Source organism: Trifolium pratense, linkage group LG2, assembly GCF_020283565.1.
Source record: "Trifolium pratense cultivar HEN17-A07 linkage group LG2, ARS_RC_1.1, whole genome shotgun sequence".
NCBI classification, from domain to species: Eukaryota; Viridiplantae; Streptophyta; class Magnoliopsida; order Fabales; family Fabaceae; genus Trifolium; species Trifolium pratense.
Genome location: NC_060060.1, coordinates 63,999,695 through 64,026,613, shown reverse-complemented (window position 1 = coordinate 64,026,613; position 26,919 = coordinate 63,999,695). Strand labels below are relative to the sequence as shown.

General features: G+C 33.1%; 3 protein-coding genes across 4 annotated transcripts; 1 reads left to right on the top strand and 2 right to left on the bottom strand.

The window, feature by feature from the left end:
• Positions 1 to 371: 371 nt before the first annotated feature.
• Positions 372 to 10,374, bottom strand: LOC123911396 (DNA mismatch repair protein MSH4). The gene is made up of 24 exons (XM_045962800.1): positions 10,184 to 10,374; positions 8,903 to 9,100; positions 8,743 to 8,778; positions 8,534 to 8,646; positions 8,334 to 8,379; positions 7,617 to 7,663; positions 7,275 to 7,382; positions 7,130 to 7,205; positions 6,783 to 6,855; positions 6,555 to 6,700; positions 6,282 to 6,367; positions 5,626 to 5,765; positions 5,376 to 5,515; positions 5,229 to 5,279; positions 4,214 to 4,277; positions 3,104 to 3,247; positions 2,955 to 3,022; positions 2,781 to 2,839; positions 2,219 to 2,375; positions 2,080 to 2,132; positions 1,909 to 2,007; positions 1,491 to 1,605; positions 1,297 to 1,419; positions 372 to 829 (listed from the first exon to the last, which is right to left on the bottom strand). The coding sequence occupies exons 1-24, from the start codon at positions 10,247 to 10,249 to the stop codon at positions 665 to 667; spliced, it is 2,373 nt and encodes a 790-aa protein (XP_045818756.1). The 5' UTR covers positions 10,250 to 10,374; the 3' UTR covers positions 372 to 664.
• A 2,250-nt stretch (positions 10,375 to 12,624) lies between these two features.
• LOC123911395 (40S ribosomal protein S12-like) lies at positions 12,625 to 14,133 on the bottom strand. Its single transcript, XM_045962799.1, has 5 exons — positions 14,043 to 14,133; positions 13,891 to 13,932; positions 13,348 to 13,645; positions 12,918 to 12,983; positions 12,625 to 12,831 (listed from the first exon to the last, which is right to left on the bottom strand). Exons 2-5 carry the CDS (start codon positions 13,896 to 13,898, stop codon positions 12,772 to 12,774), a joined length of 432 nt encoding a protein of 143 aa, XP_045818755.1. The 5' UTR covers positions 13,899 to 13,932; positions 14,043 to 14,133; the 3' UTR covers positions 12,625 to 12,771.
• A 2,887-nt stretch (positions 14,134 to 17,020) lies between these two features.
• On the top strand, positions 17,021 to 23,301 carry LOC123911394 (phosphatidylserine decarboxylase proenzyme 1, mitochondrial). Of its 2 annotated transcripts, XM_045962797.1 has the most exons (12): positions 17,021 to 17,290; positions 17,665 to 17,756; positions 18,245 to 18,298; positions 18,414 to 18,479; positions 18,966 to 19,026; positions 19,177 to 19,286; positions 19,389 to 19,639; positions 20,319 to 20,425; positions 21,188 to 21,255; positions 21,974 to 22,051; positions 22,634 to 22,756; positions 22,920 to 23,301. In XM_045962797.1, exons 1-12 carry the CDS (start codon positions 17,134 to 17,136, stop codon positions 23,079 to 23,081), a joined length of 1,329 nt encoding a protein of 442 aa, XP_045818753.1. In that variant the 5' UTR covers positions 17,021 to 17,133; the 3' UTR covers positions 23,082 to 23,301. The 2 variants fall into 2 exon arrangements, with proteins under 2 accessions (XP_045818753.1, XP_045818754.1); XM_045962798.1 differs by lacking the exon at positions 22,634 to 22,756.
• Positions 23,302 to 26,919: the final 3,618 nt, after the last annotated feature.

Genomic DNA, 26,919 nt, shown 5'->3' with positions numbered 1-26,919 from the left:
TTTGAAAGAAAATTTTTATTTTAAAATTCTCTGTTAATCAAAATTCATTAACAAATTAATTGATAGTAGAAAAAAATTAGAAAGAAAATAATAATGAATGACCAATAGAAATTTGATTGCTAACAGCATTTGACGATTTAGCATGAAAATAAGTTTTAATTAGGAACTCCCTTTTAATTAAACGCCTTAACCATTTTTCCTCCATCAATCGTTGACCTTTGGTTCTTTAGAAATTTATAACTCATGCTAGTTCTTATACAAAGGATGGTTAGAAAAGTTTTCTTATCAGTAATCCCTGGTACCTGGACAATCAAAATGTTATAGAAAAAAGTTGACTATTAGTCAGTTTTAGCACTACTGCACGAGGGAAATTCTCAATGTATAACATTTATCTATCAATGTGAAGTTTTTTGATTAACCATTGTTTTCTTAGTCATACTAAGTTGAATATTTAATCACAAAAACTACTTTAAGTTTTAGCACATTGAATAGATCAATCTTTTTTTTGTCCTGAAAAAAGAACATTACCCTTAAACTCTAGTAAACTTCTAAGTTCTAATAGTGATGCAATGTAGTCCAGTTTTTTCCAAAATTATTCAATCTAAGGACAGTTGCATATATTGACACGAATCAGCCCATTGAAAATATTGTCCGAATGCAATTTTTAAAGCCTTTGCTTGATGCAGTATTCCTTGAGATTCCGCAAAGCTTGCCGGATTGTATCCTCATCTTGATTGGAATATTTCAGGCATAACAACCTTTGTGCAACATGATAAGCACTCTGTATTGAGTGATTCTGCAAACAGTTGACTTCCATCCTTTTCTTTTCCTGATGACAGAGTGATTCAATACGTTAGTGTCAGTGCCTGTTTATGTTTAACACTTGCCCGTTGTCCACTGCATACTTAACATGTCAATTGATATGAAAATAAAAAAGCAGCACTCAATTTCGTGCAATTTAGATGTTTTCATTGATGGCACAATCATAGTGATGACAGCTTAATGAAATTAAAATGCTAATTAACCTGTTCAGACAACGGTTTGTATGAAACTAGTAGAAGTGAACATGTTATTTAGGAATGATCTTGCCAGTGTGTTTGACTACAAACTTTATATGCATTCATGTGTGAGTTTTCACATAAAAATTTAAGCACTTGATTCTGCTGTTTGCACTGAAATTTCCTCAATGAGTATTTATAATTTAAGGAATCAAACTTGATTATCTTTTCTTTCATGGAGATTTAAAGTGTGCCTCATTTAAAATAACATCTTATTTTTGCAAGCATGATATATCACCTTTTCTGAAATTCTTGATGTGATCATTCTGGCAGTCTCAACAACCGAACTTGGTAATCCTGCCACTTCTGCTAAGAGAAGACCATAATGGGGGATGTGTTTCGGTCCTTCCTTAAGTTGAAACTAAGTAAAAAACAAGAGTATTAGTTTGCAGATATTCATCCAATGCAAGAGAAAAAACATAGAGATACCACCTTGAACTCCAAATGGTTGTTTTTTAATTCGACATGAAAGTGAAGAATTTTGACATTGGGATAGATTGTTGCTAATTCCGATATATTCTCCATATGAGTGGCAAATATGGTATACCTGAAGGAAGATTAAAAATATGGCTCAGAAGACAGGAAGGTCAGTTATATAAATATGTTCCTTTGATGTGGAAAACTTTTGCAGTCTCCAGTTGTCTTTAAAAAAAATACCAAAGCAGTCAAGAAAATTTAAGCTCCAAGTTTTTGAGTGTTTTAGTGTCTGCTATTTTTTATCCATTTATCTTCCACTGAGATAATGGGAAATCGAAAAGCTAACCAAGACCTTTGATTTATTAGTTATCAGAAACCCATGCCATTAAAGTTCGCTAAAAATGGCTATGATAAAAAAATAAGCAACACTTACGCTCTAAGTGACAAAAGATGCTCGCAGCAACTCCATGCAATTGCAAATCCATCAGATGAAGAAGTAGCCCTACCAAGTTCATCCATAACAATCAGACTCCTGCATCAAACAAAGCATTTAAAGCTGTCATGCATGCCAAGAAGAGTGAAGAAAATCAAAAGGTAGTGTTACCTCTGTGAAACATTCTGCATGATAAAAGCTGTCTCTTTCATCTCTGTCATGAACTACACTTCCAGATAACTTCATATATAATTAAAAACCATGTGATCATAGTCAAATAGCTAAAAACACATGCATCAAGAAATTTTACCGTGCTAGAGTTTGATTCAAGATTATCAACTGCACCCATCCTTGTGAAAACACGATCAACTACCCTCAGAGTTGAGAAGCGAGCAGGAACGTAACACCCAACTTGAGCAAGAATAACTATGAGACACACTTGTTGAAGGTAAGTACTCTTTCCGCTCCTGAGGAAAAGGAATATAGAAATAAATATCGAGATTATACTCTTCATCTAAACGGATAGCCATACAAAAAATAAAATTAGTTGTAGTCCACGAATAATTCATATTTAAAATGTTAAGTGACACATAATAATTTTAAAGACCGATGTTGGGTTTTAAAGCATTGTTTGCTTACATCACCTAATTAAGTCTAGTTTCTACATATAATGTTTATTGGATTTTTAAAAGCGACAACCTCGTCTAAAAAATTGTTTTATACACTCTGTGCTATGTTTTCTTATCACTAATAAGCCTATAAGCGCTTCCGCATTCTTACTAAAAGCATTTAGTCGTGACTGATGGATAGTAATTGTCTAGGTCAGTTAAAGTTCATCTAAAGTTTCACTGCCACCAATCCTATTTTCTTACATATTAGGGCCTGTCACAATCACCATGTTTGAGGCTTCAGACAGAAATATATTGTTGGCCTGCAACGCGAAAGATTAATTTACTCAATAAGAAAAGTGCAGAGATCCTTGAACATGAAAAGTGTCACTATGTTAGGGGAAATTACAGTGTTTACCGGATATGCTCATTACTTACAACAAAATCATTGTGTATGCTCTCCAAGATTGGGTGCCTACCAGAATCAATTGCCATTGGCCCACTCTCTAGTAAATAAAATAAAATATCAATAAAGAGTTTTCTCCATCGCAGTTCAAAAATGTTACAGAAATTACAAATTTTCATACCCGTAAATTCTGGTCTTGTATATTGATCGACAGGCTTAGTTGAGATCATATGAGCAAAAGAGTTCACAATCATATCTAACAAGCACAAGATCTCAGCTAGCAGTGTCAATGCAGAGACATTCTCACGAATCGCATCCATTAGTTCTGTCAAAAATTTCTATTATAATAGATACATTTATACCAAGGAAATACAATACCTGAAAGTATGAGATATTGCAAATGCAAGGAATTAAATATATAGGACCTGTATCTACATATCAGTTTGTTAATAATTAAATTTACGGTTTTAATATTTACTGAAGACAAAATCCATTTGATGTACAATTGTTGCAAGTTAAACTTGCTTAATTTAACCTTGTAAGCTTACATTAGGTAGTACCCCTGAAAGTTAGTCGGATAATACTAATAAAAGATCGCCACATCCCACCCTAAAAAAATACTTAGTTGAGAAGATGAAACAAGAAAATGGAAAGCAAAAAGGGATGGAGGGAAGAAAAGAAAAATAATGGATTGTTTTTACTATCTTCTCTTCAAAATGTTTTTTTATTGGTCCATGAGGTGTCAGCTAAGTGGTAAGACCTTGACGTTTTAATCTCGAGGGAAGGAGTTTAAATCTCCTCAGAGACAGAACCAATGTTATTTTATAATGGGAAACACTGCCAGTTAACATAACCAATATTTCTTTGAAATATGTCAACTCTTTTGTCAAAATCTTATATCAAATGCTGGAGCTAAGACCATAATATAATCCTTTCCAGGAAAACAATTCATTAAACAAACAGGTTAACACAGATAATATATTATAGTTATGGTGACTTGAGTCTCTCATTATTTCTCACGAAGACCTTCATTCTAACTTACATTTCAAGTTCAAATCCCATGGCCAAGAATGAATATAGACTATTTCAAGAAAAGTTTATTGCTCACATGGAGTAACCTGAATTTTCCAACTCAAATTGATCTTTCAATAGTTTCCTTTCTTGGAATTGCCAAAGTCAATGCAAGTTGTGTAATTCATGCACAAATGAACAAAAAAGAAAACATGCCCAAGCGGGCCCATGCAAGTTTGTATTGGAAGGTGGCACTTGGAAGTACATTAAGTACTAGTACCTTCCAGACAAAACTCTGTTCTTGTATAGCATTCTGCAGCTGCAGATTTATTCCTAGCATTCAACTGCAAGTTTCATTAAAATAAAATAAAATTGGAGTTTTCAGGAGACTAAACAAGCTTCTAAAAAACATCTTATAGTGTGGTGACATATCAAACAAATGAAGCTGCATTTATGCATTATATTTTAAAGGCTTAACTACATATTTGGTCCCTTACATTTATTTTAGGTTTCAATTTGGTCTCTTACGTTTAAAAAGTATCAATTTGGTCCCTTACGTTTATTTTAGGTTTCAAGTTAGTCCTTTCCGTTAGTTTTGTCACTAACACAGTTTGAACAGTACACATGTCACTGTGTTCAAGTGCCACGTGTCAGTCCACATATGCAAATTGGCTGCCACATGTGACAAAATTGACGGAAAGGACTAACTTGAAACCTAAAATAAACGTAAGGGACCAAATTGATACTTTTTAAACGTAAGGGACTAAATTAAAATCTAAAATAAACGTAAGGGACCAAATGTATAGTTAAGCCTATTTTAAATCAGAAGCTAGCTTGGATCATGCGTACCATTTTGTGAGTTAAAAAAATTCTTGGGCCAACCATATACAAAACAAAGATGATTTCACCAGTGAAAAGCTTAAATGTCTATTCAAATCTGACACTTATAAATTATAATTTATAAATGTCATTAGGATATGAGCCATTTATACATAATAAAGAATCTCCATTACTAGCCGGAAGTAGATGGAACAGAGGGATCATATCCTTCTGTGGTATATATCCATCAAACGTCATTATTGGGAACAATGCGGTTAGCTTGACCAAGATCTTATTCAAATTTAATGACCCACATTTAAAGCCATTTACATTTGTAGACTCCAACCAGTCATCAAACAAGTATACTCCATATTAATGCATTATGCATTTGAATAGGCCATTTTTATCTAGATATTATAATTGTAAGTCGAATAGAATTCATATGTCAATGAAATTCAAATGATCAAATTACTCACAGATGCTAGTTCCAAAGTTGAGCAATGAATGTTGTTCCCGTGTTTTACAACCTAGTACAGGTAGGGGGGAAAAATACTAGGATCAGGGAAAAGAGGCATTTAAAAGGATATTCTTAAAAATATAGCAACAAAAATTCAACCCCTAACCTGAATGAACTTGCTTGGAAGCTTTCCTTGAATATTCTTTTGTGGTATAACAAAATGAAATCCCTGCCTGTTTTTGAATGTAAGCTTTAAATTTGGCAACTTGAAATCCTCTCGATAAGTGTTTGCAAGATTGTGGATAGCTGTGCAAGAAACACCAGATGCTTTAGGATATCCTCAAATGGTGAGTTGCATTCAAAGAAATATTACACTGTTGACAGGAAAGAAAACTTAAGCAACCATATTTATAAACCTTCACTGGTTTCACAAAATGATCTTCGTGAAATATCCAAGAGACCATCAATTCCAGCCTTAACAGCAAAGCATTGCTGAGTGCAGGCAACAAAAGGAACCCGCGCATGAAGCACATCTTCGTCAATAATCTCCTCTATCCTATAACAAAATTCTCAAAGATGTGAACTGATTGGTCCTATTATTTTTTTTAAGTTGGAATTAAATGTAAATACACAGTAAAAAGCACTACTTTTTTTGGATCAATTAGTATATTGTATATTACTCATTAAATAGTTTACATTGCAGTGGGATGTTGCCATCTAGAGTATGAAGCTTTCTATCAAACATCCAAGATTTAAAAAGCAATGGGTAGAAAACAATTTTTTTGATCCAATCAACAGGGTTTAACTTATTGTGCACTGTGTGCAAAAAATTCGCTAGGATGGAGCAATTCATATTTATCAGGAACTCCGTCGCATATATTAATTTTGTCATGCAGTCGTAAACAAATCTTTGTTGAATATTGATTTAGCAATATTTTTCTCTGAATTTTCTAGTCAGTCTTTTCCCCTCATTATAGCTTCAGAACTATACTAAGTCAAGGAATAATGTTTTCATCATCTAACATGTAACAGTTGCATGTACACTTTGGCATATAAGAAAACTTTAGCATACCTTTTTTTAATGAGTTCGTATTTTTCATTTTCACAAACAGATGTGTAGATATTTGAGAGAAGGGAACTTTTAGCATCCTTAAGCGCCTGTTATGTTTATTAGAAGAAAAGATCTGTAACATCAGTTAATTATGTTTATTAGGAGTACCTAACTCTAATTAGGGTGTGTGTGTGTGTGTGTGTGTGTGTGAGAGAGAGAGAGAGAGAGAGAGAGAGAGAGAGAGAGAGAGAGTGAGAGTGAGAGAGAGAGAGAGAGAGAGGGAGGGAGAGGTACCTTAGACAATAATGGAAGGGCATCTAAAGCAGTTTTAAGGAGTATTACACTTGATACTAGCACTTGACTCTTTTTAGCACGATCAACTGACATGGCCTCAATTGTAACTTTCTTCGGCTTAAAGCAGAAGTGGCATAATACTCTATCTGAAATCATACAGTCTGTATGTATTACTATAAAAAATGCATAAACTTCATAAAGCCTAATGTCAGTTAACTATTTAGTTACCAGTCTCTTTTGGAAATTTACGCAAAACCTGACAGAGAGCAAAAAATAGCTGTTCGTTGTTCATCAGCTCATCCTAAAAAATGAAATATAAAAGGACATGCCATAATAAATAACCATGAATGAATAATGTAAAACCTCTGTCAGGCAGTTTTCAAGCTTAAAAAATTCAAATCAGACCACAGTTATGAATGGAGTTTCAGACTAGAGCACTAAAGTTTACACCAGGACTGTGATAGATAGTAACTAGTAAGGGTAGACTTGCAAAAAAAGGTGAAAATGGTAAAATTGAAAAGTTAACAGACAAAGAAACATATAGTTAAATTTGAGTAAATGTGAGTGACACTGACTAGGCAATCAAGACGAGCATTGATTGTTTTAATGTCTTTTAGAGGCTGCAACAAATTGGCGCGAAGGAGCCTAGTCCTGCAGGAAACAAATATAAAGTTAGTCAACCAATGCTGCGCCTGGAAACTTGTGTAAATCGTCACATACCCTCCAATAGTTTTAGTTGTCTTGAGCATGTGAAAAAGACTTCTCTTTTTGTTGCTTGTTCCCAGTAGGGCAGAATGAAATGGATCAATAATTTCCAAATTTTGGACGCTGCATTTAAATTTGAACCACGAAATCCATTATTCGAGACTGAACAGATATATAATGTATAATGGACGTTTTATCCAAATTTTATTACTGAGAATATATGACAAAAGTAAGGTTAGGGAATCAAGAGAGATCAAATCAGTAGAATATTATTTTAGGGAAAGCTAATGTATGTAGTTTATACTAACCCGTCACCAGTAAAGAATGGCTACAGCTCAAAAGAGCAGGCAAGCTTACCTGGTTGCATCAATATTCATGTGATCAAATGATCCATTAAAGGTGACCTGAAATAGAGAAATGCGTCACAAAAATGGGGAATTCAATCCTCCTCACACTAAGTGCAGATTGATATACATATAGAGTTGATGTGAGAGATTTGTAAACAAGAACTTAAAAGTATAGAGTTCGGGCATTGTCCAATAAAGATTTGTACTGAAAATTTTAAAGATATAGCAACAGGCTGACAGAGTATACTTCCTGCGAACATTGTATACTACTAAGCACCCTAAAGCTTATTGATTTGTATAATGAATCATGCAAAATAAATAAATAAAACAGAACTTCTTTTCTAGCTTGCATATGGGTTTTGCACATCCAAAAAAAATATAATGCATTTTCTGATATAGCATCGCAGTATGTTAGTGTCATAAGTAATCTGCAATATCCAAGAAAGAGATTTATTCATTTATTATTTTAAATGTGAATTTGTATCCATACAAATGTGTGGATGCATGCATGATGCGCCAGCATAAAATCCTATTATGCTACTTGCATGATTTTTACACATAAGATAGCATAACTTTAAAATAGGCTGCCACACTTAAAGGTCAAAAGGATCAACATATATTATTTTTGCAGGAAATGTTGACAAGATAAGCAATAGTTTTTTAACATTCCAGCTAACTAATGTAACTTCAAAAAACATCAATGAAGGAAAAATTATGCAACACATACCGACAATGAGTGATTGGTAACAACAATCCCTTTTTCTGCTTCTGTCCTGTCAAGCCGTCAAAAATGAATTTCAGTCCTGTCAAACCTCTAGTCCCATAAGGATATTTTAGTCAAAAAGGATTATTTATCCTACGGAAAGAGCATAGCATAACTAATGATTTTCTTAAGAAAGTACAAATAAATTGAGACGGCTGTAGTACCACTTTAAAGCAGCGGCAGCGGCAGCCAAGCACAGATAATACTGCTTGTAATAAGTGTCCAAACCAAGTGCTGAAGGATCCTTAGAAGCTAGGTTTTTTATTAAGATAGCGCCCTAAAACACAAAACTTCAGTGCATTTCTGAGGGAAAAAATGTTATAGCACCCTATATCTTGAAATCAATTGAAAGACAAAAAGTATGTGATAAAACCTTTGTGTCATCAAAACAACCACGGGACAACACTGCCTGCATATAAGAGGACTCCAAATGAAATGTACTTCGCAGACAGACATATAATGCACAAGAGTTTTGCATTGAAAAACACAACCACGAGAAGGGATGTAAAGACAAAGAGACATGGTCACATTACCTTCTTAACCGAACCATAATATCTATCAACCAATTCTGTAACTGTACTTGTAGAACTGTACTTGTTTGGAGGAACAATGATCACAATGGGATCATAAAAATGCAGCAACGTCTTCGTGTTTTGATATGAACTGCTTGTTTCAATATATTGTGAAAGGTGCAGTGAAGCAGACCTCAAATCAAAAGCAGCTAATCCAACCTGTCAGATCATCAATTGATTTGAACCCAGTTAGGCACTATACATTTCATTTATTTAACTTGAACCAGTTCCTTAATACGTTAGAAGTCATCAAAAATGTTATCAAACTCTAAAAAATTTACTGACCCATTCTTTTAAGTTACAAAAATACATAACATGGGAATTTCAACTGATGTACCAATTCTTTGTTAATATTCCTTTCGAACGTGTATGAACTTTCTCAGAACACCACTGAAATCCTCACAAGCAAAAGTTCCTTTGTAATGTTCATAAATTAGTTGAGGACATGTTTTCACTCTTTTCATTTACCATTTGACTTATTAGTTGTTTCAAGTTACGGATCACATTAGATTTCTTCTTCAAAATGAATTACCATGTTCAATTCAAATTTCTTTCATAGCTATTAGAAGAATGTAAGAAAAAAAATCCAGGAACGAACTACCCGGAATTATTAGTTGATCGGCATATTACTACAAAATAGAAAATTGGCTATTAACCGGAATGCCGGATATTTGGGGAAAACATTAAATTTCTACTATTAGTACCTAATTTCATTGATTTCGCTTAACAATATAATAATTAAAACAAAAACAGAATATATAGTGGTTAAAATTATTTGAACATGAAAAAGTGCATGCGATCTGGCTTGTAAGTTGTAACCTGGTAAGAATTAGGGAAAGAAAGTTAAATGATAACAGAATCTATAAACATGATAAAATGCATTTTTCACATTCAGAAGCAATCCACTAAATACAATGATCCGGAAAATAATTAAATAAATGCAAATCGTATATAACAACTATGATGTAGTATTTGACATTGCAATTTGAAAATCAAATCTAGATTTCTATTTCTAACGCTTGCTTAACTGAAAATCCTAACACTGCATGGATCGATAAGAACAATTAAAACTACAGATTAATCCTGGAAGTAATGTGAATTTCGTCTCGATTAATCAACTACAATAATCAACTTGAAGCGAAATGGAAAATAACTGAAGAGAGAAAAAGAGATGGTGAAGATAATGATTTGTTTATTGAATGGAAATGGAAGAAAGATTAACGAAGAATCGAAGATCTGAACCTCTTTAGCTCTATTTTCGATGATGCTGACTATGAAGCTTGAACCCTCTCCACCGTCGTCTTCCATTGCTGCGTGTGGTTTCAAGTTTCAGTAGATTTTGATTTTCGCGCCACCTAGAGTGTGATACTTATAAGAGAGACGGTTATTTGTCACGCGAGATTGCACTTTTGAGCGTCGTATTCGGTATTGTTAAATGTTAAGTCATGGAGGAGGCTTAAGTATGTCATAGGAAAATTAATTTAATCTACAAAAAAAAAAAAAAAATATTAATTTGAAAAATTGATCTTATTTAAAAATGTGTTGAATATAAACTAATTTTTAATTAAAAAAAGTTGAATGTAAAAATTTGTAAAAGAGATATATCTTAGAGTTTGGGCCAATCATAATTTTATTTTTTGGTTTTCACCACCAATTCATTGTACCGCCTAATATAGTTTGAAGTCAGTTCTGACATCAAATAATTTCAACCTCTCTCAATCGCAGTCACAAGCCAATTTTAATTTTAAGAAAATTACATTTTAGAGTTTTAATAAAACTACAGTGTCACCATGTAGTGTCAGCAACATGATACCAAATATGTCTTTAGTGTTGTTTAGTTCTGTAATAAAAATTGATTTTGAGCGAATTAATTTTGTAAAATTGAGATAAAATAATTTATAGTTGGATATATTAAAAGTGAGTTAAACGTGAAACCAAAACTTAGTGCGTATACTTTTCAAAAAAAAAAAAAACTTAGTGTGTATATATTTATATATGTTGATGTCAAAGCTGGAAAACTAATATGGTTTAGGTAGAATTGACATGAAATTATATCAAAAAAAGAAGAAAGAAACGGGTTTAGAATTAAATCAAGTTTAGAAACGACAATCAAACATAATTAATTTCTCGTCGAACCACATTTGATCAACTCAAACGTGAAACAAGAACCAAACATAAAGTATAATTGTACTCTAAACCATTTGTTATGCTGTGAACCAACTATTCCAATCATGAATAAGGATTGCAATGCTTATGTTAGCCTGTTTGGATCGTATATGAATCCACCTCTTCTTCGGTTAGAGTTTGACCTTTGAACACTCTCCACATCTCTATCCACTCTATCTTTCTCGTCAATTCTCCTCTCTCTTTCACTTTTCTACCACTTTAGCAATGCATGCCAAAGTGGTGCATTGATCATTCACCACTTAATAAATAATGAATAAAATAGCTCAATAGTTTATAGATCCTTCACAAATAAGTTCATGACATTGTACTCTAAAACATTAGCGTTGGGCGTTTAGTTTTGCAATTCTCAATTGATTTCACTCGAGGCACATAAGCCTACAATGGATGACAAAACTCTCCCTCAAGAATGTTAACGCTAATGCATTCCTAAAACTAAATTCAAACTAAGACATTTGATTAAGCTAAAGTGACCCGAACCATCTCAAGCAAAGTTCTTTGGTGATTAAATTCTCTCTTTTACCAAAAAGTAAAAAACTGTTCAGGTTATTCGTGAGGATCCTGTGGCGGGAAGTGTTTATAGCCCTTGCAGCAATTGGCACCATGGTTGTTAAGATCTATAGTTAAATCGTGAGATCCCACGATCTTACGTGTTGGGGGTGAGCCACCGTGCTGGAGCGCAGAGAAGATCGCAAGAATGGAGGAACGCGTGAAAGCGCAGAGAAACATCGTAAGATCGTGAAAGCAGAGATCTTCCACGCGTTGTTTTAGTTATGGGTTTATAAAGATTCAATTCAACCCGTTTCGCCCCGACCCATTTGATATGTTTTTTTTTTACCCGGTTCAAATTACACCGACCCGACCCGAAAACGAACCGCTTCACCTAAAAAGCTGCTCGTTGTGCATCTAACCCTGATTACGTGGGGAAAAGGAACAGTTTCACCTATAAACATGATTGCGTATCAAAAATATCATATGGAACTGGGAATTTTGCATCGAGCCTTGCATCCCTATCTCTATTCATCAACTGTATCACTAATTTCATTAATGGTTGCTAATTATTCAATCGTATTCCCTAGGAGTATTGAAGTTATGTTGTTTAAAGAGTTATGTTAAAGAGTATTTTGGTTATGTTAAAGAGTATTGAAGTTTTTATGTTTAAGAAAATTTGTGGGATCTTACGATCCTTGTTACGATCCTACGATCTACGATCTTTCTTTACCCCAAAGATCTTTAGTGGGATCTCGATCCTGACAACCATGATTGGCACCACAAATACTGGGTCAAATGAAGTATGTTCCTCAACAGTAGTACTCTACCATACTTGCTTTGCTAATGTACTTGTTACAAACTTACAATGCTAGTTCTATTTCAATGTTAACTAGCATATGTTTTGTACCAGTCGAATTACTCTTCTAGTTCAGAACTTGATTAGCATAGACAATTTCACTGAACAGGGCAGTCTCAATAGCAAAGAAAAACAGAGTATGTAGTCAAAATTGAGCAAGAGCAAAAATGAGATGAATAATGTATTAAATCATCATAAACCATCAAAATCCATTTGGCAAATTCTTCAGAGAGGCAAAATTCACAAGACTCATACAAAAACTTCAAATTGAAAACCGCAAATCAATGCATATTACAACTCAGTTAGCTTTCACATGTTGCAAAACAACATTATAGGCTTCATGTTCCTCCCCAAAATCCTGCAAAATGCAAACACTTCAATATACATATATATAGCGTGAAAAAAAAGACACGAGAAACATTTGCATTTCAAGTGTAGTCATACCCTGACAACCACGCAAGAGCAACCGGTAACCTTCCTAGCTTTACCTTCTGAATCAATCTTGCACAACTGCATTGAAAAAACACTCCCAAAAATCAATACAATAAAATGACGCAACAAAACTGTACAAGCATAAATAAAGAACAATAAACGAATCAAAATTCACAATCTAGATTTGGGAATTTGGAACCTATGAAGCACGGACACTCCTCGGAATAGGCGTGTCCCAGTGTTGGACACACTGGGACACGTGTCGGTGTCGGACACCGACACAACAAAACACACTTATAATTATATTGAATTGGGTCATTTTCTTAAATTCTTATTGGTGTGGACGTATCGATGTCCGTGTCATGTCGGTGCTTCATAGTTTGGAATAAAGGGACAACACAAGCAATTGGTCAAAACTAGGTTAAGAATCAAGGGCACTTACACCAGCCCATTCTCCAAGGGTCTTAGCATTTGGAACTGTCAACAGGCTAACATTATGCTCGGCGCAAAGGGCTTTCACCAGTTTGACATAATCAGGTTGGTCACAATCTTCAGCTAGAACACAAAGCTGTGCAGCATGCTTCTCAATCGCTTTTGCACCTTCATGAAGACCTCGTGCAAGACCGCCATAAGCTCGTGACTTTCTAAGCACGAGCTGTACAGCAGTCATGATGTCCATTGGCTCACCTGGAATTCCTGCAGCAACAACAGGCTCAACTGCAGCAACAACCTCTTCTTCACTGCATAACAAAGATTTTTTCAATAGTCAGCAACTAATCAAAGAATCATAAACTATTCAACAAAAAGCTATTCATGAGATGTTTTCTTATGCATATGATTAGTTCAGATGTTTTATATCAGATCCAATTATCTAACCAATCAAATTAAGTTGATTCGTTTTATTTCTAATTCATTTGAAACATTCAATATAGTAGTTCATATGATAGATGCAGGCATGCAGCAGAGGGAAGAGAAATTAGCATACCCTGACATTTTTTGTGGTTGATTTGAAAGGAATTAACTACTCCTGCATAAAACAAAAGAAAATATAATAGATGAATGAGAGAAAGAAAGTGTAGAAAGAGGAACGAAAGCGGGTCTTAAAAATGTTGAGAACTGAGGAACGAATATAGATACCAGGAAAATGCGATTTGCAGGAAGGCGGAGAGAGAGAGAGAGAGGCAGCGGTGCACAAAGGTTTCAAAAGCAAAATTAAACCCTACTTTTCCAGTTAATTAATAGCGAGGTTTTTTAGTAAATTTTCTCAAAAAAAAAAAGTTTTTTTAGTAAATAAATGGTTGATTTACTTTATTTTTGGTCAAGTATTTTTTTTTTGTTTGGTAGATAGACGAAATGGTAAGTCATTAGAAACTCATACACATAAAGCGGAGGGATCGGAGATCGAATCCCGATCAAGACGTCCGACACTAACAATTTCGACATTTCTGTCACTTAAACTAGGATTTGTGGGAAAAAAACCATGGTAACCTTTTTTTATTTAAGCAGCATGGTAATTTTTCTGGGAAAATAAACTTTATGTCTTTTGACACTCAAAGTGAAAGTGAATCCATCCAATCATTATTATTTTGTAAATAGTTTGCCGCATTTGCGCTACGATCATTGAAATAACTGATCAAGATCGAAAGATATAAGATTCAAATGAGGGTATTTTTATTTTAAAATAAATTAAAAATTATATTAAGATATGATTCATTCAATCTTTGACCTAACAATTATAAAATTCTGAATGTGTAAACTCGATAAACTTTTGACTAGGTAGAATCTAGGCTTAATTACTTAATTGGTCCCTTAAAGACATTTATGGTTTCAAATTGGTCCCTTAAAGAAAAAAAGGGTCAAATTGGTCCCTTAAAGACCTTGCCGTTAAACATTTTGGTCCTTTCCGTCCAGAAACTGTTAATTTTTACAGGTGGCGAACTGGATGCTTACGTGACTGCTCACATGGGTGCTTACATGGCTGCTTACTAGGTAAATCATTTAATTTTAAAATAAAAACTTAAAGTTAAAATTTAAAATAAAAAAAAATGGCAAATTAAAAAACAAAAGAGATAAAACAGAAAACTCAGAAAGGAAAAAAAAGAAAGAGCTTGCGTCGTCCATCCCAGCGCCGCCTGTATGATGGTATTGTTCTCTGTTTCACTTGAATTGGGGCAAACCACAACAAATTGAAATAAATTTGACAACAACCATAGAATCAAACTAAGCAAATAAAAGCCAACTATTGTGGCCTAACAAAATTAAATTTCCCAGAAGAAGTGTTATAAGCTTAGCAATTACATCCTTTAACTTCATATTCATCTTTCTATCAATTCTTTTTTGTTCTTTCACACATTCAACATCGAGATTATGAATTCTTCCATGTTTTCTTCACACCCATCTTTTATGAATTATTTTATGCCTAAAATCAACATCGCTGCTTAGAAAACAAATAGACAAAGGGTAAGCTTCGCCGGAAAACTTCTGTCTGTCGTAGATCTGATGTGGTCGCGGTTCCACGAGCTAGCCACCACCTTTTGTTTCATATCTCACCTTCCACCTAACACCCATCACAGTGGTTGTTTCCGCCATTATTGTCGTTACCCAACACCACCACCCGTCGCTATTGCTACTCAAAAGAAGAAGAAGAAGAGAATGATGAAGATGAATATGAAAGAACCCTAATTTTTTTTTTGATTAAAATCAACAAACAAAGTTAAATACACAATCACCCAATTTTTTTGTCTAGTCATAGCAGCCACATAGCAGCCACGTAAGCATCCAGTTCGCCACCTGTAAAAATTAACAGTTTCTGGACGGAAAGGACCAAAATGTTTAACGGCAAGTCTTTAAGGGACCAATTTGGCCCTTTTTTTCTTTAAGGGACCAATTTGAAACCATAAATGTCTTTATGAGACCAATTAAGTAATTAAGCCTAGAATCTAATTTTAAATCCATCAAGTGATTATCACAGTTATAAACATCATATATATGGACAAATCTATTAAAATTTCAACATATGCGGACATTCGGGGTAAATTCATCGAATGATTTAATACGTGGACATATCTATCACTATGTTCTTTCATGTCCTTGCTATTTGAATTAAGGGATCAATGTTTCATTTTTTTTATTTTGTAAACAGTCTAATTACAGAAATTTTATCTTAAAAGTGAATAAGTGGTGAGCCTGAATTGTACTGACTCCTCCACCTATAATGTAATAGTCTCTACTCTCTACCAATCGAATACAATAAATAACTATTAATTTTTCGTCTTAAAAAAACTAAAAAAATTTAAAAAATCAGTAATAATGACGAATAAATTAGTTTTAATGAAAATACATATTATCAGTAAATATATATATATATATATATATATATATATATATATATATATATATATATATATAGAGTCAGGATCCGTTGACACCAACTAGTTTGACACCAAATGTTACACCTCTCAATAACGTTTTAACCGATATAAATTTTATAAAATCCACCGTTGGATTGAAAGTTTACATCATATAGATCATTTGTGTAAAATTTCAAATAAATCCAAAATCATTTGATATGTTATTGAGATACATCAAAATTAACGGTTTTTGTATTTTTTTAAATGCCGTTAATCTTTATGTGTCTCAATAGCATATCAAATGATTTTGGATTTGTCTGAAATTTTACACAAATGATCTATATGATGTAAACTTTCAATCCAACGGTGGATTTTATAAAATTTATATCGGTTAAAACGTTATTGAGAGGTGTAACATTTGGTGTCAAACTAGTTGGTGTCAACGGATCCTGACTCATATATATATATATATATATATAAATTACATGTAATCAATAGATTTGCTATTCACCAAATCAAATATGTTTTCTTTCTAGGCCTCACATGTATCTTTTATACTCCAAATATTTCAATTTTGCCCTTGTTAAAAATTTCGGTTTGCAGAAACCGAAGTTTGTTCTAGTTCAAATTCAGGAAAAATTCGGTTAATAGAAATCAATTTTTTTTTTTAAGGTAAAAAAATTCAATTCATAGCAATCGAAATTTTTATTGAATAACAAAAAAAAAAAAATTAAAGAGGGAAAAAAGAATCCTGAGACCTAAAGAAAAAACATCCGAACACCAGAGGATGAGGAGGGCCGACGAAAAGAAGTACTAGTTCAGTATAATAGAGTCTCTCTAGAGCTTCCGAATTCGGTGTTGTCCTCTAAACTGTGAAAATGAAACCAAGGGTTCCGCATAGGTTCCCTCTATTCTATTACCACACTCGTTTTCTTAACCACTCTAAACCCTTCACTTCCTTCACCAAAAAGCTTCTTACACCTCAACCTCCTCCTTCTATCAACGCCGCCACCAATGGAGGAGGAAACTCTCAAGGTCACTTCACTTAACTAACTGCTTTTTAACTATTAACCTCATTCAATGCTCAACAATTACAAGTAGTGATCCAATATTCAACTATACAAATTGAACTAGGTTTTCAAAATAATTAGCCTAGTTGGAATGTAATATATTATGATTTTTAGTATATTACTGCTTTCATATAATCTATAAGCTATACTGAAGAGCTTATGGAAATATGTTGAAAACAACTTAGGAACATGTTATAACTTATAAGCTGTTTTTTATAAGTTCTCCCAAACAGTGTCACAACTCACAAGTACTTATGTCGGTAGATAAGCTCAAATAAGTCAATTCATATAGGTTCTTTATGTGTGTAAGTATTATTGATGTGATGTGAGAATGTGCAGGGGATTCTTCTTATTTCTTACCTGGAGCAACAGTTGCTACAATACTTATGCTTGGTGCTCTACATGCCAGACGAATGTATGATGACAAGAAGGTCCGCTTTTGACTACTCATTATGTGTAATGCCTTTTAGGGTTAGGGTCGCCGTTATATCAGTGATCTCCATTTTTCTCCATTTGTATTGTTGTAGAGTTCAACTGCATTTTCTATGATGGTAATTAGTCATTTCCATTAGGTCATTTGTGTTTACCGTTTATTTCTCATTTTTCGTATACATCCATTGCTCTATAAAATTAAAGCCTGTGTTAAGAAAAACAAGAAACACTTTGTGTGAGGCGAAGGCCTTCTGTTTGTGACTTTGTGGGACACATTGAACTGTTTCACTTATTGAATTTGTTGCTCATGTTCATTCTAAAACGGCCAAAGTCAATAATAAATTGTTAATGTTAGTATTTTCTCCTTCACTGGTCCTTTAACCCTTAGCTCAAACCAGTTGAGAATTTGTTGCTCATGTTATCTCTTGCTCAATTGCAGTTTATATTTTATAATCTCGATTAAAAAAATTGTTTACCCTTGTGGCAGCATGAAGAGATGCGAGAAAAAGGGATTGAGTTGGAGTTCCAACCCGATGCGAAGGTATAAATTTTACTTCCCCCAAGATTATTTCTTCTCCATAAAATGGGGAAGAAAGAATGTATGTTTTTTGTGTTGTATCTGAACGCTTACTAAGACCTGTGTTGTATCTAACTAGGCTTCATTTTTGAGATTACTGCCTCTACGATCGATTTCTAGATGTTGGGGACAGTTGACTAGCATGGTAAGAAGTTAACTCAACCTTTGAATATATTATTATTATTATTATTATTATTATTATTATTATTATTATTATTATTATTATTATTATATATCCATTAAACTGTTTTGTTTTCTGTTTGCAATTGTGTTCCCCTTGTATTGCCACTGGTAATAATAGTAAAGACTAAAGAGACAGTATTTGAAGTAATGCAACTATAAGAAACCTAATGAACAAATAAAAATGGCCTTTTAATATATGAAAAAAAGAGATATTATTAGAAGGAAAGAAAGTACATGATATGATGGTAAGGGAGGAAAAACAGGGCAGGGATCCTAATCAGGAAAAAGAAAGTACACTGAAATAAAAAAGTAGCACTGTACATCATAATTTTTAAGAGTTTAAAGTATATTTGTATCATTATATTTTTCAATCTCCTTTCATTCAATCCAAGTCTTATATATTCTACATGTAATATTATTTATATGATGATTTTACCTAAATTTTCAGGAAATACCAGTGTGGTTAAGGCCACATGTATACAGAGCTTGGGCTCGGGCATTCCATTCAAGTATTGTAGTTATGCCTTTCTTGTTGATGTTAACATTTTTCATTTTATTGTAATAAGCTTATATAGCCACTAAAATGGAAAAAAAAAATCGTGATAAACTATGCTTTAAAATTTGTGTCAATGTAATCCTAATTCCTAATGACATCACAGATTTAGAAGAAGCTGCTTTACCTCTGGAAGAGTATACATCTTTAAAGGAATTTTTTGCTCGTGCTTTGAAAGAAGGTTCCAGGCCTATCAATGCTGATCCACAATGTCTGGTAACTGGTAACATCTATTTGGCAATCTCAAACATATTCATTTGTACTGTTTTTAGTTGATATCTGATACATTACTTGCTTGACCATATTCATTTTCTACAGGTCAGTCCTGTTGATGGCACAGTCTTAAGATTTGGAGAGTTGAAAGGAGCGGGGGCAATGATTGAACAAGTTAAAGGGTTTTCGTATCCCGTTTTTTCCCTTCTTGGTGCAAGCTCTCTCCTTCCAACAGCTGCTGATATCAATGTGCAAGAGGAGCATACTGAATCAATAACAACTACCGAGAAGAGCAAGAAATCATGGTGGAGAGTTTCATTAGCTTCTCCAAAAGTTTGGGACCCAACTTCATCACGGTAATTTGTTGATGTAGTTCTAATTTTTTTTTTTGCTGCCAATATCTCGATTCATCTGGCTGTGAGCATTTATATTTAAATAGATCTGGTTGTTAAAGAAAGCTGTAAATGTTAATCATGCAAATCCGGTTATTTTTCCATGACGCATTTGATAGAAATTTATATATGTTTTCAAATTCAGGTAGGTTTTAAACTTATGAACCATGATTTTGTAAGCTTGCTGATTACTTATGATAGAAACCAAGGCTGATTTAACTAAACAGGATAAAGGGCCTAACGGTGCCATAAAAGCTTTATAATAAGAAAGTTTTCTTTTTCTTTTACAATTTTTAATATATTTCCTGTCATCTTGTCAAGAAGCCCTACTTCTCTTTGTGCATGGTTCTTATTATTTTAAAATTATAAAGCAAACTTAAGAGTAGTTCAAACTTCAAACTACACAAGAAAAATTGTTTTTCAGCACTTTTATTGCTTGAATACTTACATGGTTCAGAAGCTTGCATTTCACATTGGTATTTCTTATTTATATTACAATAACTGTTACTTTTTTACGCCAAGTGTATTGTTTTGCATTGATATGTAGTCCCCTAGAACCGATATTTCAGCTTAAAATTCTATTGCTACAGAAATTAAATGTAATGCATGACAGTCTATTCATCATTAAAATTTTCCATTGCAGCGCAAAGAGAGGCCTTTTCTACTGTGTGATTTACTTAAATCCTGGAGATTACCATCGGATACATTCCCCAGCTGACTGGAATATTCTTGTACGCAGACATTTTTCTGGTAAACCATCTCATGCAAATCTTACCAGTCGAACAAATTAAGAATAACACCTCATGTTAATCTGTTTTAATAGTTTAAGTTCTTAGGTAAAGACACAATGACTCATGGATGGTTTTATATTATATCTCTAACATGTCCCTTCATGCAAGATCATCTTGGGCTGGTGTGTGAACAATGCACAAACCCACATGCCTTATGCTGAAATTTAACTTTTTATAATATAAAAATGAGGATTGAGGACAGTTATGATTGAACTCTAAACCATTTGGTTATAAAGGCTCTAATTCTAATGTCATGTCATGAACCAACTATCCGAAAAACTTAAGTTATTTAGTAAAGATGCGGGAGTGATTTTATATTGTATCATAATACCGCCCTTAGTGGATGCCTAAAGTGGTCATAGCTAACACTGGCTTTTAAAAGGGTGTGCAATGTCATGTGTTTTGCAAAGTAGTAGGTTCAATGTGGTACTTAAGTCATAAGACACTTCTATTGAGTATGCTTGTTTTTCAGGATGGGCACTCATGGACTTGAATTATAACAGAAACCCTTTCTAGAAGGAATTTGGGCAAAATTCTCCTTTCCATATTAATCCATCATGTGTAATGATGTCTTTCTTTGTTTGACCTTGAGTTGAAGAAAGTTAGTACTTTATTTGGTTGTGACTTGTGAACTCAGTACTATATGATTATCATGCAGCATACTAGTTAATTTGTAATTTGTTTATTATATTCTTATTTTGGTTTACTGTTTTTGCTGCAGGCCATCTTTATCCTGTGAACGAACGTGCTACAAGAACAATTAGAAACCTCTATATTGAGAATGAGAGGGTAACTGATATCTTATTGCCATGGGCAATAAGAGTGTATTTTACCTAGCTTCTACTTGCAAGGCCTCGTGTTTTTATTTATGTAGTTTTGCAATTTAAAAAAATTAAAGTTAGGACTTTGTCAAGAAAACTTTTTCACTTGAAAGAATATGTTAGCTGAAAAATTAACAGGAACTTATTCACTAGCACAAGCAACTCTATCTAGTTTATTTTTGAAGTGCCATTTTGTATAGGTGCACTTAGTACTATATGTAAACTCCTGGGAGTTTCCCTTTTGTGTTATGCCTTTGTCTTGCTTTTATTTTGGGAGAATTACCATTGAATACCAGCATATGAACTTATTCATAAAGAATACCCCATTAATCAAGAGGGGAATCCTGTCATAAAATGGTTAATCATTCACCACTCTATAATAGGACAAACAGCTCTGTAGTTAGTAAGTTCTTTATAAGTTCATCACGATGGTGTCCTTTAATTAGAACCTTAACTAACCCACTTGGGTTGGTCTGGTGGTATTGGCTTGGGACCTGGGAGTGTGCTCCTCCTTAAGGTCTCAGGTTTGATTCTCTTTGGTGCCAATTTAGGTGGGCTAATTTAGCTTCTTCAAAAAAAAAATCAGAACATTAACCTTTATTATGCCTTGGATGTTGTTTGCTTTTATAGTTCCTGATTGGTTTAATTCAACACTGATTAAATTCTTTGACTAAAAAATTGTTCAGGTTATTCTTGAAGGTGTGTGGCAGGAAGGGTTTATGGCGCTTGCTGCAGTTGGCGCCACAAATATTGGCTCAATTGAGGTTTGTCCACAGTTCCTCAATAATCTAATAAAACTATAGAAGTACTAACATAATAAAAACATGATCAACTTCCACCAAACCCATTATCCGGGATATAGCAACCCAGCTAAATAACTAAAACTGTTGTTAGTTTTGCAAGTCCTACTTTTCCTTCCCAACAAGTTAACTAACATACTCTAGCTTGTATATATCAGCTTTGCATGGATCAAAATAAGTTTCCTTTCCTTTTTAACCAAGACATTGGACTCAAGTGGTTAATGAGCTACCCCTAGGACGGATCGTTTGGGAGAACCCGAGTTCGACTCCTGGCAGGAACAATTTTTGGCCAAACTTTACTTACCTCACGGCCGAACTCTGGATTACTGATTTCCCCTTCTCCTAAGAACCAAAGGGTTAATACAAAAAAAAAATAAAAATAAGTTTCTTTTTTAATGAACCAAAATTGAAAAATAAAAGCCAGCGGACCCAATATTAAAGATAGCCCATTGGCTTGGATGACTTGTATATACAGTTACTGGTGTCCTGTCATTACTTGCTTTTTCATTATTTCCTTCAGTTTAAACTCTATCATTTTCATGACAGCTTTTCATTGAGCCCGAACTTCAAACAAACAAGGCAATAAAGAAGTCCCTACATTCAGATCTTCCTGAAGAACGGGTCTATGATTGTGAAGGTGTTGGTAGAGTACTTAAGAAAGGAGATGAGGTTAGAAGTGTGATCTAAGTTATCTTTTAGAATGTTGTGCTTGATTCACTATTATAGAGAATGTCGAGATGCTGCTCAACTTGTTTCCTTTTATGGTACTCAAATTACTAGTGTACTATCAAGTAGATTTCACAATTCATTTTTTTTTCTTCTTGATCTCTAGTTAGGTGCTTTCAACATGGGATCAACAGTTGTGCTTATTTTCCAAGCTCCAATTTCAAAACTGCTTCAGGAAGGCGATTCATCACAAGAGTTCAATTTCAATGTCAAATGTGGGGATAGAATACGAGTTGGTGAGGCTCTAGGGAGATGGCATAGTTCGTGACCATTTTAATTTTATCCGCGGTTCGTTACATTTCGGAATGTACTCTGCCCCAGGCGCACGTTTCTAACATAAATTATTTTCAACATTCTAACTTAAAAGTATTTTATTTGCAAACTTGGCGCCATGTTTATTGTAGTGAAACTACAGATGCCGTATTTTTTATACATTGATAAATACTCGTGACCATCAATTTACATCAATAACATTTTTTTTATTTTCATTTTTCTTTTAGGTCAATTAAAAACAACTACTGTTCTAATAATTGCTGGTTTGCAATTTTGCATGACCAAAAAAAATTAGGGCTAGTTAAAAACAGTAATGTAAAACTAGTTTAAATTGACAGTGGCATTTTTCATTTTCTCTATTTCTTTTTGACAATTTTTCTAATTGTACAAATTACTATGTCAATTGTTTTGTTGTTGAGGTAACAAATATGTTGAGTTATTGTTTAATATTATTTTCATTATACATCAAGTAGACTATTTGAAACATAATGTAGGAGGCAGGACCATGAGTCCATGAGCATACGACAAAACTTGTGGGACTTATAAAGTGTGGACTTGAATTTTTTCTTGAAATTGACCATGAAAAAAATGTTCATTCTGAAAACCTAGTGGATTAAGTAGTTTTTAAAAAATAAGTTTATTGTCATGTGTTGTATTACACGTTCCAACACTTCAAATGCATCTGATATGCCATAAGATCTATAAAATTGTATAGGTTTCTTTAGAGATGTCATTAGACTCTAATTCCCAGTACATCTTTAACATATGTGCTATAACACGGGCCAAACGTCAGTACACCTTAAACATGAACTTTCTGGTTGGATGCATACGAATATATGGTAGGTATGAAGGAACTTTCAAGGTATTTAACTTAGGTTCAAGATGCTTATCTTACACCTGCATCTTTGAGACATTGTCACATGAATTTGTGTGCCTAACTTGCATGATATAAGAACCACTCTCCATCCCAAAACATGAACACATTATCATTTTGACAAATGGTTCGACAACAGCTAATCATGACAACTTTCCAAATGGCCCACTCAAAATCCTATGCCTGTTGTTGTCAAGATAACAGTTCATTAGAAGTGACATTTGCACTATTTTGCTCTATAAAAAGGGATAGTCAAAATAAAGAAAATTTGAAGTAATGTATATTATATATAGGGCTTTGTCTAATATGAATCAGTGATATAGATGCATTACTTCACAAGAAGAGTTGTATTTTTTTTTCATAATTAAAACAAATTGAGAAAATAAGACTTATGAATATTTCGAGCTTATGATGGGATGAGATGTGTAAAAATATAATATAATTTTTGTTTTATATATCTTCATTTTTCATATTGCCTCCTTGTGATTGTTTTATTTATTAATAAATACCCGACTCTTGTCTCTTGTAATATTAATATTGCAGTTGGAGGTACTTATCACCCCACATTTGATTGTCATGGAAAGCCAAGTTTATGAGATGAACCAAACTTTCCTTCTTATTTGTTTATAGGATCATGCTAATTAACACCAAGAAAAATGTTAGCATTTTTCTTGTTTATAAAAAATATTTTTTAGTCATTGTAAACTTAATTCAGTTGGTAGAGATATTACATTATATACGTATGAACCGATGTTTGAACCCCGAACACTCCACTTGTTTACTTGGATTTTTAACCACTAGATAACTTGACAGAAAAAATATTCTTATTTAAGATTTGGTCTATTCTATCATTGGCTTTTTCTTAGATTTGATCTGAAATTTCAAATCTAGCTCAGTTGGTAGGGATATTGCATTATATACGTATGAGCTGATATTTGAACCCCGAACACTCCACTTATTTACTTGGAATTTTTAATCACTAGATAACTTGACAGAAAAAATATTCTTTAAAATTTAAGATTTGGTTTATTCTATCATTGGCTTTTTCTTAGATTTGATCTGAAATTTCTTAGTATGTTATATTATGAATTGTTACTCGACTTAAATTGTGTATAATAAAGTGAAAATATGTAGGTCGAATCAAGTTTAAGTCTATATGTCTACTTTATATTTATATAACATGATAGTATTTCTTTAAGGTACTAGGGGTGCTTTTATATGACCTCTTGTGTGATACATGGTGTTTTGGTTTTGAGTGTTCTTGAGTATTTTGTGTTTGGCTGATTGAGATTTTTGATGTATCATTTGTATCCTTCCTATAATGTCTCGTGTTTAGGAAGTGGTTGATGATATAATATTTGGCTTCTATTGAAAAGTATGACCGACATGATAATCTATTTTATATTTTTTGAAAATATGATAGTAGTTTATTTTTTAATAAAACCTTAAGATAATAGTGGATAAAAATTAAAGACATTTGAAAAAAATAAACATTTTATCAGAGCCTGGTTTCGATCCAGGGATCTGTGGGTTATGGGCCCACCACGCTTCTGCTCCACCACTCTGATTTGTTATGAAGTTATTTCTAAATGAGGTTTTTTTTATAGTTTCAAGTTTTTTTTTATGTAGGCTCTCATATTTTTTGGACAATATCTCAAATCTAATATAATAATAAAAACTACAAAAATATTAATTATTAATTATATTTATTTAAATAGTTTGACTTGGTAGATTTAAAAGTCTTTTTGAGCATTGCTATACCAGTACTAAAATAATAGTTAAACTTGGTAGATTTTGTCCTGTAAATTTGGCTCAGTTGACAAAGACAATACATTATATATGTAGAGGTTGAGGTTCGAATCCTGATCATCTCACTTATCCACTTTAAGGTGGAATTTCTAGCCACTAGACTATTTGAAAAAAAAAAAATGAACGAAAATTAAAATTTATTTGCACCCCAAACCACAACACTTGTAGTTAAGATATATAAATATGTTTGTATACCAAAAAAAAATATACGTGTGTTTCTATCTTATCTTATACTATAAAAATTTGTAATATGATAAATGAAAGTTGAGTCTTGCTTAGCAACAAATAGAAGCAAATAAGTGTTGATTTCAAAAAAAATTCTTAGTTTCCACATCTGAAAAAAGGTATAGTTGTTTTTATTCAAATTATATTGGACAAGTGTCCAAACGTATGAAAGTTTCTAACATTAATTTGGGTACACTATTAATTAGGCACTCACGTTTAGTTCTTTGTATTTACATATATTTTGCCTCTTTTTAGTACACTTCCAAATTTTCAATCAATATACATTGGATTGGAATCTTATCCCTTTTAACATGCATTTCAAATTTGTGGTCATTCCATTGAGAAAGTGAGATACTACCTAGTTTGTTGCCAAAAAAATAATTGCTCATTTGGCTTGATTTTCAAATCCAAATGCCAAGTACCAAACACGTGGCAAAGACCATTGTAAGGTTTTTCTTTTGTTTTCCTTATAAAAAATGGTAAAGGAGAGAATTTAAGTTTGATTTGTGGGTTGAAAAATAAAGTAAATGTTTCGCCGTTGATTTAAAGATTAATCTTATAACCGACTCTAAAAGGAATATATCTTAATTACCATGAGCTAGAAAAAAGTATTTGAACGACTATATTGTTATTTTGGTACATGAAAATATAATTCATTGTCACATTAATTAGTAAATCTCTGTACTAAATTTATTAACAAAAAACACATTTGATGCTATATTTTATGCGTAAAAACAAATTTAAAGATCAAATTAACTAATAAAAAGAACATTTATGAAAGTATTTACAATTTTGATACACTTAAGAACCAATAAGACAATAAGACACACTTTCAAATACGCTCAACCAGACCTCTAGTCGATCCACCACACATTATTTTAGAGAAACATATTATACATAATTACTGCAATAAGTTAACACAATA